This window comes from Myiozetetes cayanensis, unplaced genomic scaffold (genome assembly GCF_022539395.1).
Source record: "Myiozetetes cayanensis isolate MyiCay16 unplaced genomic scaffold, myiCay2020 scf4, whole genome shotgun sequence".
NCBI classification, from domain to species: Eukaryota; Metazoa; Chordata; class Aves; order Passeriformes; family Tyrannidae; genus Myiozetetes; species Myiozetetes cayanensis.
In genome coordinates this window covers 68,844,002-68,860,555 of record NW_026087631.1, presented here as the reverse complement: position 1 = coordinate 68,860,555, position 16,554 = coordinate 68,844,002, and the positions used below count along the sequence as shown (strand labels likewise).

General features: G+C 39.3%; 1 protein-coding gene across 2 annotated transcripts; it reads left to right on the top strand.

Annotated features, from left to right (window-relative positions):
- Positions 1-2,432: 2,432 nt before the first annotated feature.
- On the top strand, positions 2,433-14,765 carry SYT4 (synaptotagmin 4). Of its 2 annotated transcripts, none has more exons than XM_050329181.1 (4): positions 2,433-3,032; positions 5,877-6,685; positions 8,156-8,276; positions 11,231-14,765. In XM_050329181.1, exons 1-4 carry the CDS (start codon positions 2,999-3,001, stop codon positions 11,536-11,538), a joined length of 1,272 nt encoding a protein of 423 aa, XP_050185138.1. In that variant the 5' UTR covers positions 2,433-2,998; the 3' UTR covers positions 11,539-14,765. The 2 variants fall into 2 exon arrangements, with proteins under 2 accessions (XP_050185138.1, XP_050185137.1); XM_050329180.1 differs by having other exon boundaries at positions 2,434-3,032; positions 5,877-6,691.
- Positions 14,766-16,554: the final 1,789 nt, after the last annotated feature.

Here is a 16,554-nt window from a genome sequence, read left to right as displayed (position 1 = left end):
ATTTTGAGAGAGGCTGGATTTTGAACAGAGAAAGGGAAGTGGATAGCAAGGATAGGGGAAGGAGAACTGCCAGAAAGAAGAGAGAAGTTGTGTCAGAATTGCTTGGATTGGTGCCAACACGTGAACCCAAAGATTCCAAATCAAACTGTGCTGTCAAAACACACCAATTAAAAAAAAAAAAAAAAAAAAACAAAAAACAAACACAAGGATTAAGCAACACTTTCCTCATTCTTCTAACACCTGAGTTCATTGTATGGTGGGTGTTTGTTAGAGGAACAGTGGTGGTAAACTCTTCTCTGTGCTCTGTTAAATGGAATGAGATGTAAAGAAGATTAGGGTAGGGGGTATGGCTGTTCCTGGAAGGGTTGTGCAGGTGCATGGCAAGGCCAAGTTGCTGAAAGTGTAACAGAAGCAGATAAGCATAAACAATATTAAACAACAAATTCTCAGCTCTCAGGATATGTCAGGCACTTCATTCAGCTGTGTTTTGACACTAGTTTGCCACGTTGACTTGAAGGGAGACTAAGTAAGTTTGCTGATGATATTAAACTAGGAGGAGCTGTTGATTCCCTCAAAGGTAGAGAGGCCCTATTAAGAGACTTTGACAAATGAGAGAGATGAACAATCTCCAACCAGTTGTATGAAATTCAACAAGGGAAAGTGCTGGATTCTGCACTTGGGATGGGGCAACCCTGGGTGTACAGCCAGACTGGGAATGAGAGGCTGGAAAGCAGTGCCAGGAAGGGGTCCTGGGTGTCCTGGTGGGTGGCCAGTTGGCCATGAGTCAGCAGTGCCCTGGCAGCCAGGAGGGACAACCCTGTCCTGGGGGCATCAGGCACAGCATGGCCAGCCAGGCCAGGGAGGGGATTGTCCTGCTCTGCTCTGACCTGGAGTGTCCTCACCTGGAATATTGGGGCAGTTAGGGGCACCACAATGTAAGAAAGATATTGAGCCCTTAGAGAGTGTTCAAAGGAGGGCAATGGAGATGGTGAAGGGCCTTGAGGGGAAACCATGTGAGGACACTGAGGGCACTCGGTGTGTTCAGGTGGAGGAAACTGAGGGGAGACCTCACTGCAGTTACAACTTACTGGGGAGATGAAGAGGAGAGACGGGCACTCTGTGGGGACCAGTGACATGACCCGAGGGAAAGGCCTGAAGTTGTGTCAGGAGATTTTTGGGTTGGACATCAGGAAAAGGTTCTTGCCTTAGCAGGTGGTTGGGCACTGGAAGAGGCTCCCCAGGGCAGTGGTCACAGCACCAAGCCTGACAGAGCTCAAGGAATGTTTGGACAACACTCTCACACTCATGGGATTGTCCTGTACAAGGCCAGGAGTTGGACTTTGATGATCCTTGTAGGTTTCTTCCAACTCAAGATATTCTCTGATTCTCTGGCCTTTCTATTTAATTTTTTAAAACCCTGGGAGCTTCAGTGACTTCACTACTTGAAAGTGGGACAAGACATGTTAGCTTCCAAGCGGTCGATCATAGAGCAAGATTATGCCAGACTATGCCTGCATCTGGATTTTGTTATTTAGAAAAGCAACAACACCTGTTTCCCATTTATGCAGAACAATTAGCAGTTGGGCTCCAAACTTGGCTGCTTTGTTTCCTTTTGAATCCAAGAGGAGTCAGATGCCAGGTGCTGGCTTTTGCAGCTCTGTTTCACCACCAGGTAGCTTGGGTTATTATATGCTGTAGCAGCTTCAGTTACAGGCAGCCCTGCTTTCTTGTCCTGTTCCCACCCATTCCTCCTGCCTGCCAGACTGCCTCTGTCACCCCACCATACTCTCAGTTCACACTGGGAGACAGACTGCTAAACCAATAAAATCTGGAAGCATTTAGGTAGAGTCATCTCTTTCTGAGACCTGCAGGAAGGTCAAGAGGATTTCCAAAGTGGGGGCTGAGTGTTTTTGTGGGGGTGGATGGGGGGAGGAAGCAGGGAGGAGGCACAGGGACAAGTCACATCCAGAGTTTTCATGACTCAAATTCAGTAAGCGTATCACGTTAGTCATAGGAAAAATGCGTGTCCTGCAGTTGGAGCCCAGGTGTCTGGACCATCTCAGGTTGGCATCTCTTTCATGTTGTTGTAACATGTCCAGCTGACAGTTAATTAAGCATATAAATAGATTTTCCCCCAGCAAAAGAGGCACACCCATGTATTTTGGAAGGTGCACTGAATCACAGACATTAGCATTTCACTGTCTGTGTCCGGTGGAGGGGGGGAGCTCATAACCTGCAGCAAGGCAGCTAAAATAATCAATGAGTGCGTGTTTAATCCCAAGAAAGGGGAGGGGGGAGGGAGGAGAGAGAGAGAGAGAGAGAGGGAAAGAAGGGAGGGAGGGAGGGTGTGGTGGCTGGGAAAGGAGGGGGGTTGAGGGGGGAGGGAGGCGGGAAAGGTGCTGATTTCAGCCCTGTAGCGTCAGGATTGCGTCAATTTGGGTTTCAACCACGTCTTCAGTCTCGGAGCAGAGCTACTCAGAAGAGCCAAAACAGGAAGGGGGTTGCAAATCAGTGTGCAAAGGGGAGGACTGAAGGCTCCCCTCTCCCCTCTCCTCCAGTCCCCTTACAGCTTCCTTCTCCACTGTCCCCACTGCTCCTGTCTCTGGGTTTTGGGGTGTTTTTTGCTGTTGTTTTCTTTTTCCTTCCTTTATTTATTTATTTTTTTTTCCCTTAAACTGCACTGGAAAAGACAGTTGCTCGGGTGCTGTGAGAGCCGGGCTGGCAGCAAGGCAGTGCGTTTGGTGCTCCGGGCAGGTCGCTTGGCATCCGGGGAGGCGCCTCCCGCGCCCCTGGACCGCGGCTCCAGCACCGCGGAGAGCGAATCCAGCACCGCGGACAGCGGCTCCAAGCCCCGGGGAGCAGCTCCAGCGCCGCACAGAGCGGCTCCGGAGCCCCTGACACAGGCTCCAAGCCCCGGACAGAGGCTGCAAGCCCAGGACAGCGGCTCCAAGCCCCGCGGACAGAGGCTCAAGACCCGCGGACATCGCACGCCGCCAACATGGCTCCGATCGCTGACAGCCGCCAGCAGTTCGGTGAGTGCATCCCGCGCATCCCTGCCCCGGATCCCTTCACTGAGGGTCGGGGGCTCTTCCCCTCCCCGCGAGAAAAGCAGCTGCCGAGCTACCCGGCGCCTCCCAGCACGCAGCTTGTTGGGAGGAACCTGGTCCTCCTCCCCCACCACCCCCGCCGCCACCACCTTCAGTTCTGTTTCATCTCAGAAGTTGTGTGAATTTGCTTTCTTTCCCTCCTCTCTCTTCTTTCCTCCCCACCCGTTCCCCACCCCCCGGTAAAGTACCGGAAGAGATAAAGAGGGTTGGTTGCAGGTGCGGTTTTTGGATGAGAGAGATTTGGGGTTGTTTTCCGTGTCCGGAGCATGCCTCCGGAGTTAAGTGATGTAAATGCATCCTGTGCCACACAGAAAATCTTTGTTCAAGACGTTGTTGGAATAACTGTCCTTTCTTCTTTTTTTTCTTGCTGTAGGTCAATCGTTAGTGAAAGTGAAAGGTAGCCTTGCAAAGGGCATTGCTAGGAAGATGAAATTACAGGATTTCAGTGTTTTTAGCTGAACAACTGCATCTTGAGCACTTTGGGTTCATTGAGAATAGTAAAGATGACAATGAACTTTTCAGTTTTGTAATTTCTATGCACTGGATGTACTGCAATACCAGAAGTTTCAGATACAGTCATATAAGTTCCTTATGAAACACATGTTTAAATTGCTTTACTCAGAAAAACAGTAACTAGAAACATTTCTGAACTCTGATTTACAAATATTGACTCTAGTGTACATTATATTTGGTCTAGCAGTGGTTTGATTCAAAGATCATTCCACTGACTTAAGTGAAGAGAATCCAGATTTATATCACATAACTGGAATAATAACTTCCCCAAGAATCAATAGGTGATACTTCCTATTAATGCACTGCCTTGAATGTTAACCAATTGATTTAAATTATGAAAACAGCAAGAAATTCAGGTTGTAACATAACTAATTGTAACTTTAAAACCATTTTAGTTACCATTTTGTATTCTTTCCTATTCAACCCACTTGATATTTCTAACCACAATTGTGACATCATGCTTTTCTAATTACTTATTTAAGAAAGATAATTAATATTTTAAACATCAAATTGATTCTACCACTGCTTTCAGTCATTGTAGAATTAAAGTAGAACATAATATCCATTACTATAAAAAGTCTATAATCTCATGAGGAAGTGTTGTAACTGTGCAAATCCTTCTTGAAAGCCAATAAAGTATTCTGATTAGTTTCTAATTACTTTTAGCCTTCTACTTTTATACCATGTATATTCAAATTTCTGAAACCCATGGAGTTCCTGAAACTCAGAGCCATGTGCCTAACTTAGGGAAAATACTTTTGTTTATGTGTAAGATTTTCATTCATTTCAGTAAGTTCTTACAGTTAAAGATATAGACTGGTACAGCTTGTAGGTGTAAGGAAAGTGACACAAATGTTGTCAGAAGAAATTAATATCCAGGTCTGATCCTTTCTGTGCTGGAACATTATGTCCTACTTTGTTCTGATAGTACTGTTGTGGATTTTTTTTTTTTTTTTTTTTTTTTCCTGAATCATCCCACTAAAAAGCAAAGGTATAGTGGCAGTGCATTTATCTGCCCAGCTTTTACCTGGATGGAGCTGATCTGGTGATATGCACGGGGGGATAGTTTTTCTTTACTCATCCAGAATGATCATTTGCGAGAGAACCAGAACTGTTACATAATTGCCTTTATGCATAAACAATGTCATTCCATTAATATTCTACTGGACATCCACTGTTGCAGGGAATAAAGATTAAGCTCTGATTGTTACATTGTGGGAGGTTTAAACTCATTTAGTAATGTTACTTATGGGCAAAATTGGATTTCCAATTAGATGTGCTCATTTACCCTTCGATGCATGCTTTGAAGGGCTAATGATACTCTATATGTAAGCAATGTATCCACATGGCAATGGAGGTTGTAAGGCTTGCTCAGGTTTCTCTTTATTCAGCTGAAGTACAGGATTCATGTTAAGGTAGAAAAGATTTAGAATTTTAATTCTTTTCTTATATACTCCTAAGAAGTACTGACCCTTTCTGTAAACTCCCCATAAGCTTTGATTCACAGTGTCTTAAATGCAAACCTTAGTGGTTATCAGTGATACATATAATAGGGTTTTTTCAGCTTTGAACTCACATGTGACTACCTAATGTCACATCCATCTGGAAAAGACACTTGGTATATAATTATTCTAAATTTTCTTGATAGACTTCCTCCTGCAAAGTATTGAAAATCCCAGTGAAATTGTTGAGTGCTACAACCTCCAATTAAACTCACTTCTTTCAAGAGATACCTCCAGGCAATTATGGGATCAGACCATAAAAAATGAGTTAATTGAGTGTACAAAGTACTCTAGGAAACAGTATGAAAAGCAGATGATGTATCTGTAAGTAATGCATATTTCAGAATATGTTTTCTCTAACTAACAAAGCTCCATAAACTCAAAGCTGAAACCTTCTGAGAGCTGCTATTGCTCACAGACATATAAACTCAGACACTGCACACAGAGGGTTGAGCTAGTCGAGAAATTATGAACAGTGATTATTATTAGGATGGGAATAGTACTTTCCTCCCCAGCACTCCGTGTATGGAAAAATACTAGCATAACAAGCGTTCCTCAGTGTGGGACTGCACTCTCACGCCTGCAGGTGGCGAGCAATATGTACCATGCAAAGCACTTTCAGTCTGTCGGTCCTGCTGCTGTTACCATCTCATGTCAGTCTGGTTTGCTGAATTAGTACTTCATGAAATATCACACAGAGTCCAAAGCATGTGCTTGTTGCTTACGTGCTTGTTGCTATTTATTTGGTTTGCAGATGAAATTCCTACAGTGGTTGGGATCTTTAGTGCGTTTGGCCTTGTCTTCTCTGTCTCCCTGTTTGCTTGGATCTGCTGCCAACGCAAATCTTCCAAATCCAATAAGACCCCTCCATATAAGTTTGTCCATGTTCTGAAGGGGGTTGATATTTACCCTGAGAATCTCAACAGCAAGAAGAAGTTTGGAGCAGATGATAAAGGTGAAGCAAAGAACAAATCAGCAACGCCAAAGAATTCTCTCCATCTTGACCTGGAGAAGAGAGATCTAAATGGCAACTTCCCCAAAACAACCACAAAAATGCAGAGCTCTCCAGATCAAGAAAATTCATCTCCTAAGCACTTTGCAGAAAGGAAGAAAGATTCAGTATCCCCCGATAGTTTAAAATCCATCACGTCCCTGTCATCTGAAGAAAAACAAGACAAGTTAGGAACTCTCTTTTTCTCCTTAGAGTACAACTTTGAGAAAAAGGCATTTGTAGTGAACATCAAAGAAGCTCGTGGGCTGCCAGCAATGGACGAACAGTCAATGACTTCTGATCCCTACATCAAAATGACAATCCTGCCTGAGAAAAAGCACAAGGTGAAAACCAGAGTGCTGAGAAAAACCTTAGATCCAGCTTTCGATGAGACTTTCACCTTTTATGGGATCCCCTACAGCCAAATTCAAGACCTAACACTCCACTTCATGGTCTTGAGCTTTGATAGATTTTCCAGAGATGATGTCATTGGAGAAGTCCTCATTCCCCTCGCTGGAATTGAACTCTCAGAAGGAAGGCTGCTCATGGACAGAGAGATCATCAAAAGAAATGTTAGGGTAACATCTTATTTATTTAAACTTTAAAAGTGTTGTGCCAGTGTTAGCTATGATTCTTGGGTAAGGTTGCCACCATTTTGGAAAGAAAAGTGAAAAGGCTCACCACGTGATTAATGGAGGTGCTTTCATAATGGCACTATGAGGAAACCATTACATAAACACAATTAAAAAAAAATAAAATGAGCATTTTGCAAGAAATTGCTAATGTCCTAAACTCTATTTGTTTATTCAGCTGGTCCAGCAGGTTTAAGTGGACCAATTTATGCTAGGTCAAGTGGCCTCAATCTACTCTAATTTATTTTTAATTGCTTTTAAATGAAAGAATACAAATACTCTTCCCTCCCCTTTTCTATTTGATGTCATTCTTTCTTAAATTTTAATGAAGTCAATGCAAATCTTTCATTTCAACTACATGGATTGCATAGCAGATTCCTAAAGAACGTAGGTAGTCTTTAGTTACGGAGTTGGAACCTGTTAGGGACCATATTGTTGATGCAGTAGTCTGTTCTTGCACTTTGGTGCTGTTACTACCTTCTCTCTTGTGAATTTTGACACACTCTGCAGCTTTGCTAAAGATAGTAAGACACAAGGGAGAAGCCAAAAACTTACTGAAGTCAATGGCAAAACGTACTGACTTCACTGGGATAAAAATATTTCATACCCTGTTGTCTCATTTCTAAATATAAGGATCATTTACAGCCATCACAGCTGCAAGACGGAAATGCACATGCATCACACACACTTCTCTTAATCTCTACTAAGGAGGTGAAGTGTGTATTGACTTTCAATTTGATTGTTTTCAAAGAGCAAACATATTGCCAAATCAAATAAATGTCTACTAGGCACCACACCTATAACTAATATTGTTATTTTGCAATTCTATCACTATATTACAACAAATATAACTATATCACTGATCTTTTGTTTCCCTTGTTTTCCTTCTTCCTGTGAAATAAATTACTGCCGATTCAAATCTAATAATCATGGAGAAAATCTTTGATCTCACCTTTATTTCATGTATATTATACTGCTTTAGAAAGTGTCAGGAGAAAACAGTTTGAATCTTTCATGTTTAAATTATTTTACTGAATATTTTTTATTTACCTTCATTAGATTTCCCCCCTCCAATACATCTATATGGAATTTTGTTTCAGTTAAGGTATTTTTTTGTTTACTGAGATTTTTTTTCTCAGGATATAGGATTTCAGTTCTACCCTCTGAAGCTAATGATGCCTTGTCAACCTAGGCTTTCATTTATTTATTATTTATTTTTGTTCAGTCTAATAAACAATCATAAGAAAAGCCATATAACTACAGTAGAGGGAAATTATATTCACTATGTTATATCCTTTTGCATAGTTTTAGAGCATATAGTTATGCAACATTTCATAAATCTTCTTAATACTGTCAATATAATTGTTTTAAATAGTTTTATTTCTTTTTTCTTTTCTTTGCTTTCCTCAGAAGTCATCTGGGCGTGGAGAATTACTGGTGTCTCTCTGTTATCAGTCTACAACAAACACACTCACTGTTGTTGTTTTAAAAGCCAGGCATCTACCTAAATCTGATGTGTCAGGATTATCAGGTAATGGTTTTAATAATGGATGTGCCCTAAGAATATAAAACAGAATGAGAGAAGACAGCTGAAATGTGGCATTTCAAATCCCATAAATGCAGAAGTGGTGTTTCTATTATTTACAGCCTATTCATTTTATTTGTATCTAGGTCAATGCTTTATTTTCAGGATATGTATTTTACAAATTTGTTCTTCAATCACACCAAAAAAAAGGTAGCATCTGTTAGCAGTGGAAACCAATGAGTTTTATGATTGTCTTGAGCAGAACCCATCTGCCATAAGTATGAGATGTTGTTTGCAGATACTAAAAGCTTTTATTTATGACAAAAAAATCAGTTTATTTGTAGAAGATCCGTTTTGAGTGAGATCATCATATGGTTTACCTCAGCTTTGCACCAAGAAGAGCAACCAGTTACATCTGTGTTGAATTTGGAACACTGAGCACTAGCATGTCTTTGGCAAGGTGAAAAGGTGAACTATGCCAGTGCTGGAAGCAGACTGTAACACAACACCCATGCTTTATCATGTGATCCAAACTTAGGGTGCATTAAGATAGATCAGGTTTTATCCTCTCCCCTCCTTGACTTCTGCCATTTCTCATTCAGAAAAACCTCCTTTGAAGTCAATTCTAGAATTGCACTTAGATGCACCGTAAGTCTAGATAACATAACAACAATATAAAAATTAATGTTCAATATATAAGGATAAGACTACCACACAAAAACAACAGTAGACAACAAAGGACTACTGTAGCACATCTACTGCTGATTTCTTATACAACTGATAGCCTTTAATTTCACAGGATTGTTTGAAAGAAGCAGAAGATGAAGTAGTTTTGGGAAACACTGGATAGTAACTACTACAGCCAATAATACAATTTTTCTATTTCTCATATCAAGAAATACCACAATTTATCTAGAAAATGGACCTACTCTGGATCCAATGCAAGAAAGTTATAGAAAAGTCTCCTCATGTTGCATTTAAATCCTCCTTCTGATCTCAATTTTATCCACATATCAGAAGGAGAAAGGATATGAATGGACCCCAACAATCTACTCCACTAAAAGAGAGTATAAGTACTTTTAACAAACCATCTCAAGGTCACGTGAGATGTTGGAGGTTTCATAAAGACATCACGACAACAAGCTGATCTCAACAGACCAAGCCTGGCTGAGGTTTATGCAAGTGGAAAAAAACAGGCTGATTTTTACTTCCCTCAGTGGAGCCTCACTAACTATAATGGAAATATAGTGTTTCTACAGGTAGTCATGCTATACCTGAATAACTGCTTCATTTAGACAGTTCCTTATCATTTTCTGCTCATCCATAAGGCCAGGTGCAATAGATATTTGGATGTCAGCATTGTACTCACTCAGGACAGTTATTTCCTCTGTAACTTTCCCTTCATCCCAACATTAATCTTGGAAAAGGAAGAGGGTGAAATGGTGTTTCTGTGGGATAAACTAAACGATTGCATAATTTAAGCTCCTTAGAAAGAGGGATTTTTTTCGTTTTTACTTGGAAGTTGTTCCATTTTCACAGCTTACTTGGTCTCCTTGATCACTGGTGTTGAGGTCTCCTAGTAGACCTAATGAAATTAAGTGGAACACTCTGGCATTACCCAGTACCTGGTCAGAGATAAGAGTCAGAAAACGTCCTTTAAAAAGAAATAAAAAATTGTGTGAATCATCTGATGGATATTGATTTTGATATTTTTAATGTTTGTGGGACATGTATTAATTTCAAAACCAAATAATATTTTCACCACATGTAACCTTATTTTTGAAATATTTACTATGGTGACAGAGTATGAAAGCGAAGAGGTCTTTTATTATACCCCAGTCCTGGTAAACTGCCATAAGTTCAAGGAAAAAAACACCTTTGAATCATCCAACTATTTCAGTCTGATAAGTCTGACATAACATTTCTATATGCAGGTCAGTTTTAGTATTAATTTTTCTAAAAAATTATTCAAATATTCTTGATGATTAACTGGGTGATTGTTTACCAAGAATATCTTGTTTGACTGAGTTCAATTGGAAAGATTTTGTACTACATCACTGCACCATGAGAACCTGGAAACAGGCCCACATTTGCACTGAATAAATGCCAAGGTACTTGAAAGCGATGATTTTTAAAGTGTTCTGTAGAATTCCTCTGAAAGAAGAAATATGGCCATTGCTGAAGACATTCACAACATTTGAATCTCACAATAATTGAATAATTATGAGGAATGTAAACACTCAAAGTTGGTTGACAGCTGAAAATACAGACATTTTCCTTTCCCATATTCAATAGTAGTACAGCACAGATATAAAGTCAAATACATATCTTAACAACAGACATACCATTCCATTTAAAGTTTTGTGTCAAATTTGTTCACAGTAACAATCTGTGGCAGTAATTTAACCGAGCTAATTGAATTCTGTAGAACCACAGCAGAAATATCACATCCATTTATCCATTCTCTCAGTAAAAGTTTATCTTCTCCTTTCTGAGGCTTTTCTTTGCACGAGTCTTATTAACACTGATGATTATCCCCTGGTAAAATCTGTGTAAAGCAGATTTCTGTTACACATAAATATGTTATGATACATGTTCTTCAGAGTCCCTCAGAAATTTGTGCACTTTCAGACCACCTTTGCAGGTAGTAGAGTTGTTGTTAGAGTTAAAGAACTGTGGGGCAGGATTTGTCTCATAAAGGAGGCACCTGCATTTGATCACAGTCTAAACTTCACTGGCTGTCTTGGTCATATCTTTGGTGACTGTAAAGGGATATTGAAGGGGTAATTCAGCTGAAAACAGAGAGATTGGATGAGATGAATCATCTTTAATAGCTTGAAACATCTACTCAATGTCATATAATTACATTGGATAGTTATGGAATTTACTATTAACTAGATGGAAGAATTTCTAAACAACACTGTTCAATGTCTGACCTGTGCTCTTTCTTTTCATTTCAGACCCTTATGTCAAAGTGAACCTGTACCATGCTAAGAAGAGAATTTCTAAAAAGAAAACCCATGTGAAGAAGTGCACCCCCAATGCAGTGTTCAATGAATTGTTTGTTTTTGACATTCCTTGTGAGGGCCTTGATGATATCAGCATTGAATTTCTGGTTTTAGATTCAGATAGGGGGTCAAGGAATGAGGTCATTGGTCGGTTAACCCTGGGATCTTCAGCAGAAGGAACAGGTGGAGAGCACTGGAAAGAAATTTGTGAATATCCCAGGAGACAAATTGCCAAATGGCATATGTTATGTGATGGTTAACAGCTTAGGGAGGAGTTGGAACTTTAAAAACTATATATATTTCCATAGGCAAGGAGCAGGTTTTTTTAATTTGCTATATATAATTACAAGCTTTTAATTACAAGACCTTTTTTTTTTTTTTTTTTTTTTTGGGTGTGGGGATTTGAAATAAAACTGAATTGAATTATCAGAACAGAAGGTAACTAAATTTTCACAGTAAATAACAGAATTTCTATATCATTAGACGTTAACATACTGGGATCAGATTCATATTATTCTAGAGTTTAAATAGGCTGTAACTTCTGAAACACTATAAACTTCAATAGGAACAGACTATATTTTATGAAAAAGTCACTGGAAAGTTTATTATTACTGTTATATAGAAGAAGATAACCTCGTTATAATATAGCACTAACTCTGAAAAACCCTACCTATGGCTTATTGATAAGGGGATGAATTTATAAAAGCCATGGGGAATGAGGGTGAGTAGGAGGGGAATTCCTTCTGCCCCTCCATCAAAAACCTTCTTTTATGAAAATTTAATTACTGTTTGTAAGTTTTGATTATTTATACTTTGATCATCCCAAAGAATGAAAAGTTTTTCAATATTTTGTTCTACATATCACATCATGTGCAACTAGATGTTTTATGTGTGGAAATACTATATCATTATTTACACTTGGATTTTTTAATATGTATTTATATAATTTGTTTTATTACAGTGACCAAAATAGTTACTTTCTTCAAATTGTTGAGCAAGTTAACAAAATTTTTTTGTTAAAAGGGCTCCTTTACGGGTGACTGTACATGTTACAGTATAGCAAGAATTTGGGGTTTGATATGGCTTGTATTTTTTTCCCCTAGGTAGGATTACACTTTAAGCATTTCAAGCCATGGAAAAGCATTTCTGTTGAGCTGAGGTAACATACAGGATATTACAGTCAATGACTTTTCACCGATTATTTTTGAACCATTCAGGAGTACTTAAAGAAAAGCTCTTTCTTTTTTGTTTGTTTGCTTGTTTCATTAAAGAACTAAAAAATAATGAGACAGAGAACAAAACCTTATTCTGCTGTTTAACTTCCTGAATTGTAGCTAATGCCATTACAGTCAGTACCAATATACAAATTTAAAGCATTTTTAAACTTTTGCAGAATAGGAAACCAAGCTCACAATATAATTTCTCAAGTATTATGTAGACAAAGTACTTGGAAAGTGCTTTTCACTTAGATTATATGAATTAATGTACATTACTTATTGTACTGAAAATTGGTGGTGGTAAGGGAAAATAACATCCTGATTTCATGTCAGCTTGACACACGTCTATTTAAACTTAAATTGTGTCAGGCTGTGGAAATACCAAGTGTAACTATAACAAGTGTACAAATAAAGCATTAAGACCTGTGAAATTTAGTCCTGGTCACACCAGTTAGGTTTTTAGGTTGTCAGAACTATAGCACAACTATAAGCAGATTAATTCCTAAGGTTTGTACACTAATTTCTGATACAGAATTGTTTGCAAATATTAGTCCTGCTTCATTTTCAATTACAATATATATAAAGAAGAAGATAATGATGTTAGTTGTTGACATAAGAAGGATTTTAAAAGTGGAAAACCATTTTCAGTATTTTTACATCTGTCATTTTGTCATGTGTAGTCCCACTGAAGTAAATGAGATTCTTTGGGAATTAAGGTATTGCTCAATGTGAATAAAGGTAGCAGGATGGGCATGCCAGGTTAAAAAAAACACCAACATACATTGAATGTCAAACTGCTTTCATTAAACAACAGACTTAGGTCCTATTAAAAAATATTGGGGATTTGTTGTCTACTTTACCTGTTCTCATATGGCCAAACTATGTTTGCAGGAAAGGACACTGAAATATGAAATATGCAAGTAGACAAATAGTACTGGAAGAATTCCATTGAGGCTCTTCCAGGTTTTGTGTCAGTATTTTCTCCAGTTTTTGAGAATGTGTTTGATACAACAGTGTTTATAGATTTCTGTAAAAATACATTTTCAAAATAACATAAACATGCTTTTTATGATAATGCTCAATGTAAAAATATTGCGTATTGTATGTATAAAGGAGAGGAATCTTTTTTATTTCTTTAGAAAGCTGATTAACTGCTTAAGGGCTAGAGTTTGCCAGCCACATTCAAGCAGAGCTAATCCAAAGCCACCAAGTGAAAGCAAAGATGCCCACAGGCTTCAGTGGGGTTTGAAGTGCAATCACAGAGTAAAACTCTTCTCCTGAGTCAACCCAGCAATGTCACTGGGACCATGGATAAGGATAGATAAGGGGATATTGTTTGATCCAATGGAGGCTGGGAGAGTTTAAGTTCAGTATCACACAACCAGAGTTGTCACAATTTCTAGTAAGGAAAGACCTAAGGAAAGAACTATACTGAACGTGATTGCATGAAAGAGTGTGGGACAGCTTGAAATTAACAAAAGATGGAGGTTTTGTATATTGGCCCATAAGTAGTATGTTATGTCTAAAAATCAGATGGCAGGACTCATCTGTCTCCAATGGAAACAAAATACAGCATTAGGAGAGAATAGTTCCATCTTTTTGAATTAAAGCTGAGCTGTGATCATCTTTCATTTTTCATCCAACAAGTCGTCATCAATTTTTTCTTAATTTTTTTCTTTTTTTTTGAGTTTCTGTAGCAGCTTGAGGGTTAATATTTCTACCAGCTAAATAAAGTTGTTGCTGGGGGTTGGGGGGGGAAGGAACAGACGAGGGAAGCAAAGACACTTTTATCAAATCTAAAATACCCTGTAAATAGATTTGATTTTTTTTTTTTTTTTCATTTGAATCAATGTTTATCCTGGAAAATTGAGTAAAGACGACTTGTAACACATTTTAAACCAGACAAGGCAGGAGCGAATGTAGGCCTGTACTGAGATGAGAAAATTCTGCTGTTTTATAAAGTATTCAATTCTCATTGTGAATATCTTGAACTCTGTTAAGGATACTGTACTGTATTAAACATGTAAAAAATGATGTTTGTCTAAGTAGCTTACAAAAATAATAACTCCTTGAATGGGAGACTACTCATGTCTGGAGATCTGTCGTAACTAAATACCTGATTCGTTATGGTGTTGTAACTTAATAGAAGCTATTCAAGAGGAAGCATGGTGTATGAGATTTTGTAAGTTATTTGTGCTGGTTCTGTATGTTGTGCCATCTGTGTAAGACAAGAATAAACTGCTGCTTTTGTTCATCCCATCCTAAAATAACTATCCCACCAATGTATCTTTTCCAGAGATTTTGGCTATTTTTGGTGTTCATAGTCTACTCTCTCATGCTTCTATCAAAAAACATTTGACTTGCAACGTCTTCCTTGTCTCACAGAGGTGGATTAGACTTGTTCTGTCAAACACTACCCAGGCATATCACATATTCTTTATTCCTAGCTGCTTTCTTCATACTTACATTAGTCCTAGATTGTACTGTACACTCACACTAGAACCTGGAATGTGGTCCATGGCTAAAAATATAAGCCCTACAAGGACTAATACACAGAAGTAAGCAAGATTGAATTCTGATATGTTAGGTGGAAGAAACAACATTCAAGTCACGTTATCTTGCTGTCATTTTAGTTGTTTTCAGGAAGCAAAAATTATCCCCATGTCTATTAGGTTATATGACCTCCTTTTAGGCAAGGAAGTCATGTCAGGAACCAGGTTGTCAGGGGAGTTTGGAAGTTATGGTAGAGAAAACATTCATTAAAGTGCTGAACACAAATACAAACTTTGCCACTGTGGTCTCTAAGCTTATTAGAGTATTCACCAGCACAGAAACAAAAACTAGGGAAGGAAGAATGTAACTGCAGCAGGGATACACATTGCTATTTAATGAGCCTACATTGTGAGCCTGCAACCAGTCAGCTGGAAGAGATCCCCAGTCCTTCTCACAGAAATCAAATACATATCCACTAGCCAAATACATGAAATGGAACATCTTCCATGGTTAGAAGGGGCTTACAGAATAGTGTTAGACCTCAGGGATTTGTCCTGCGCAGAGGAGGAGGAGATCTGTAAGGCCCTTCTATTTTTGCAGCATCATGAATAACAACATGCTACACAGAGTAAAAATACATAACCACAGATGCCTGTGAACAACACTCTTTATCCTAAAATAAGATTCAAATATGTCCTATGTAAGCTGTTACCCTCTTATCTGCTCTCTACCTTATGATGTCTCATAAAGGTGCTGAACAGCTCATGGCACTCTTGTGGCTGCTGTAACTGGCATTGACATTTGCTTTGCTGCTGGTGACCACTGTTTGGTGCTGCAAAGCCTTTTGGTTGTACTGAGACCACTAGTCCACCTTCACCCAGTAATCCTGCCCATCCCTGTGGGGAAGGGTCATGTCTCAGCACACTGTGCTGCTTCGGCTGCTGTGTCTGCTCTGCAGCTGTGGGCTTGGTCCTCTTGCATAAAACACCAAGCTTCTCCAGCAGCAGCCCAAACCCAGCAGGAGCTTCCAGCATTAGAAGACCAGAACTATTGCTGCATGCTTAGAGGCCATCACTGGTCAGCAGATATCTGCCTGTTTGAACTGCACTGCTGATGGTGGCACCTCTGCTCATAGTTCCTGTGGTGTCCTGAGAAGTCCTTCCCCAGACACCCGTCCACAGCCATTCCCAAAATGTTTTTCTAGGCTAAGACCTTCCTTCCCAGCTCTTGTATCTGGACACTGAAACTCTCACCAGTGTCTTACATGTACCGTGATCCACCCTCATTGCTCCTGAAGCTGCATCAGCCCCAACATGCAACTCACAGATGTCATAAAGCTTCTGGAAACGTATAACAGTTTCTCTTTAAAAGTTCAGGATGTCACTCACCCTGCAGGTCCAGTGAGATTTCTTGCTATGAATCTGACAGCTACATGCTCTTAGGCCATTAAAGAACAGGTTGAGTCTGACTGGGTTTGTATTTTTGTAACTGGACATTTTGGCATGGAATTTGGGTTTAAGTGAAACATACCGGAATGCAAGGTCCCACTGGGTGACAGGTAAGTGC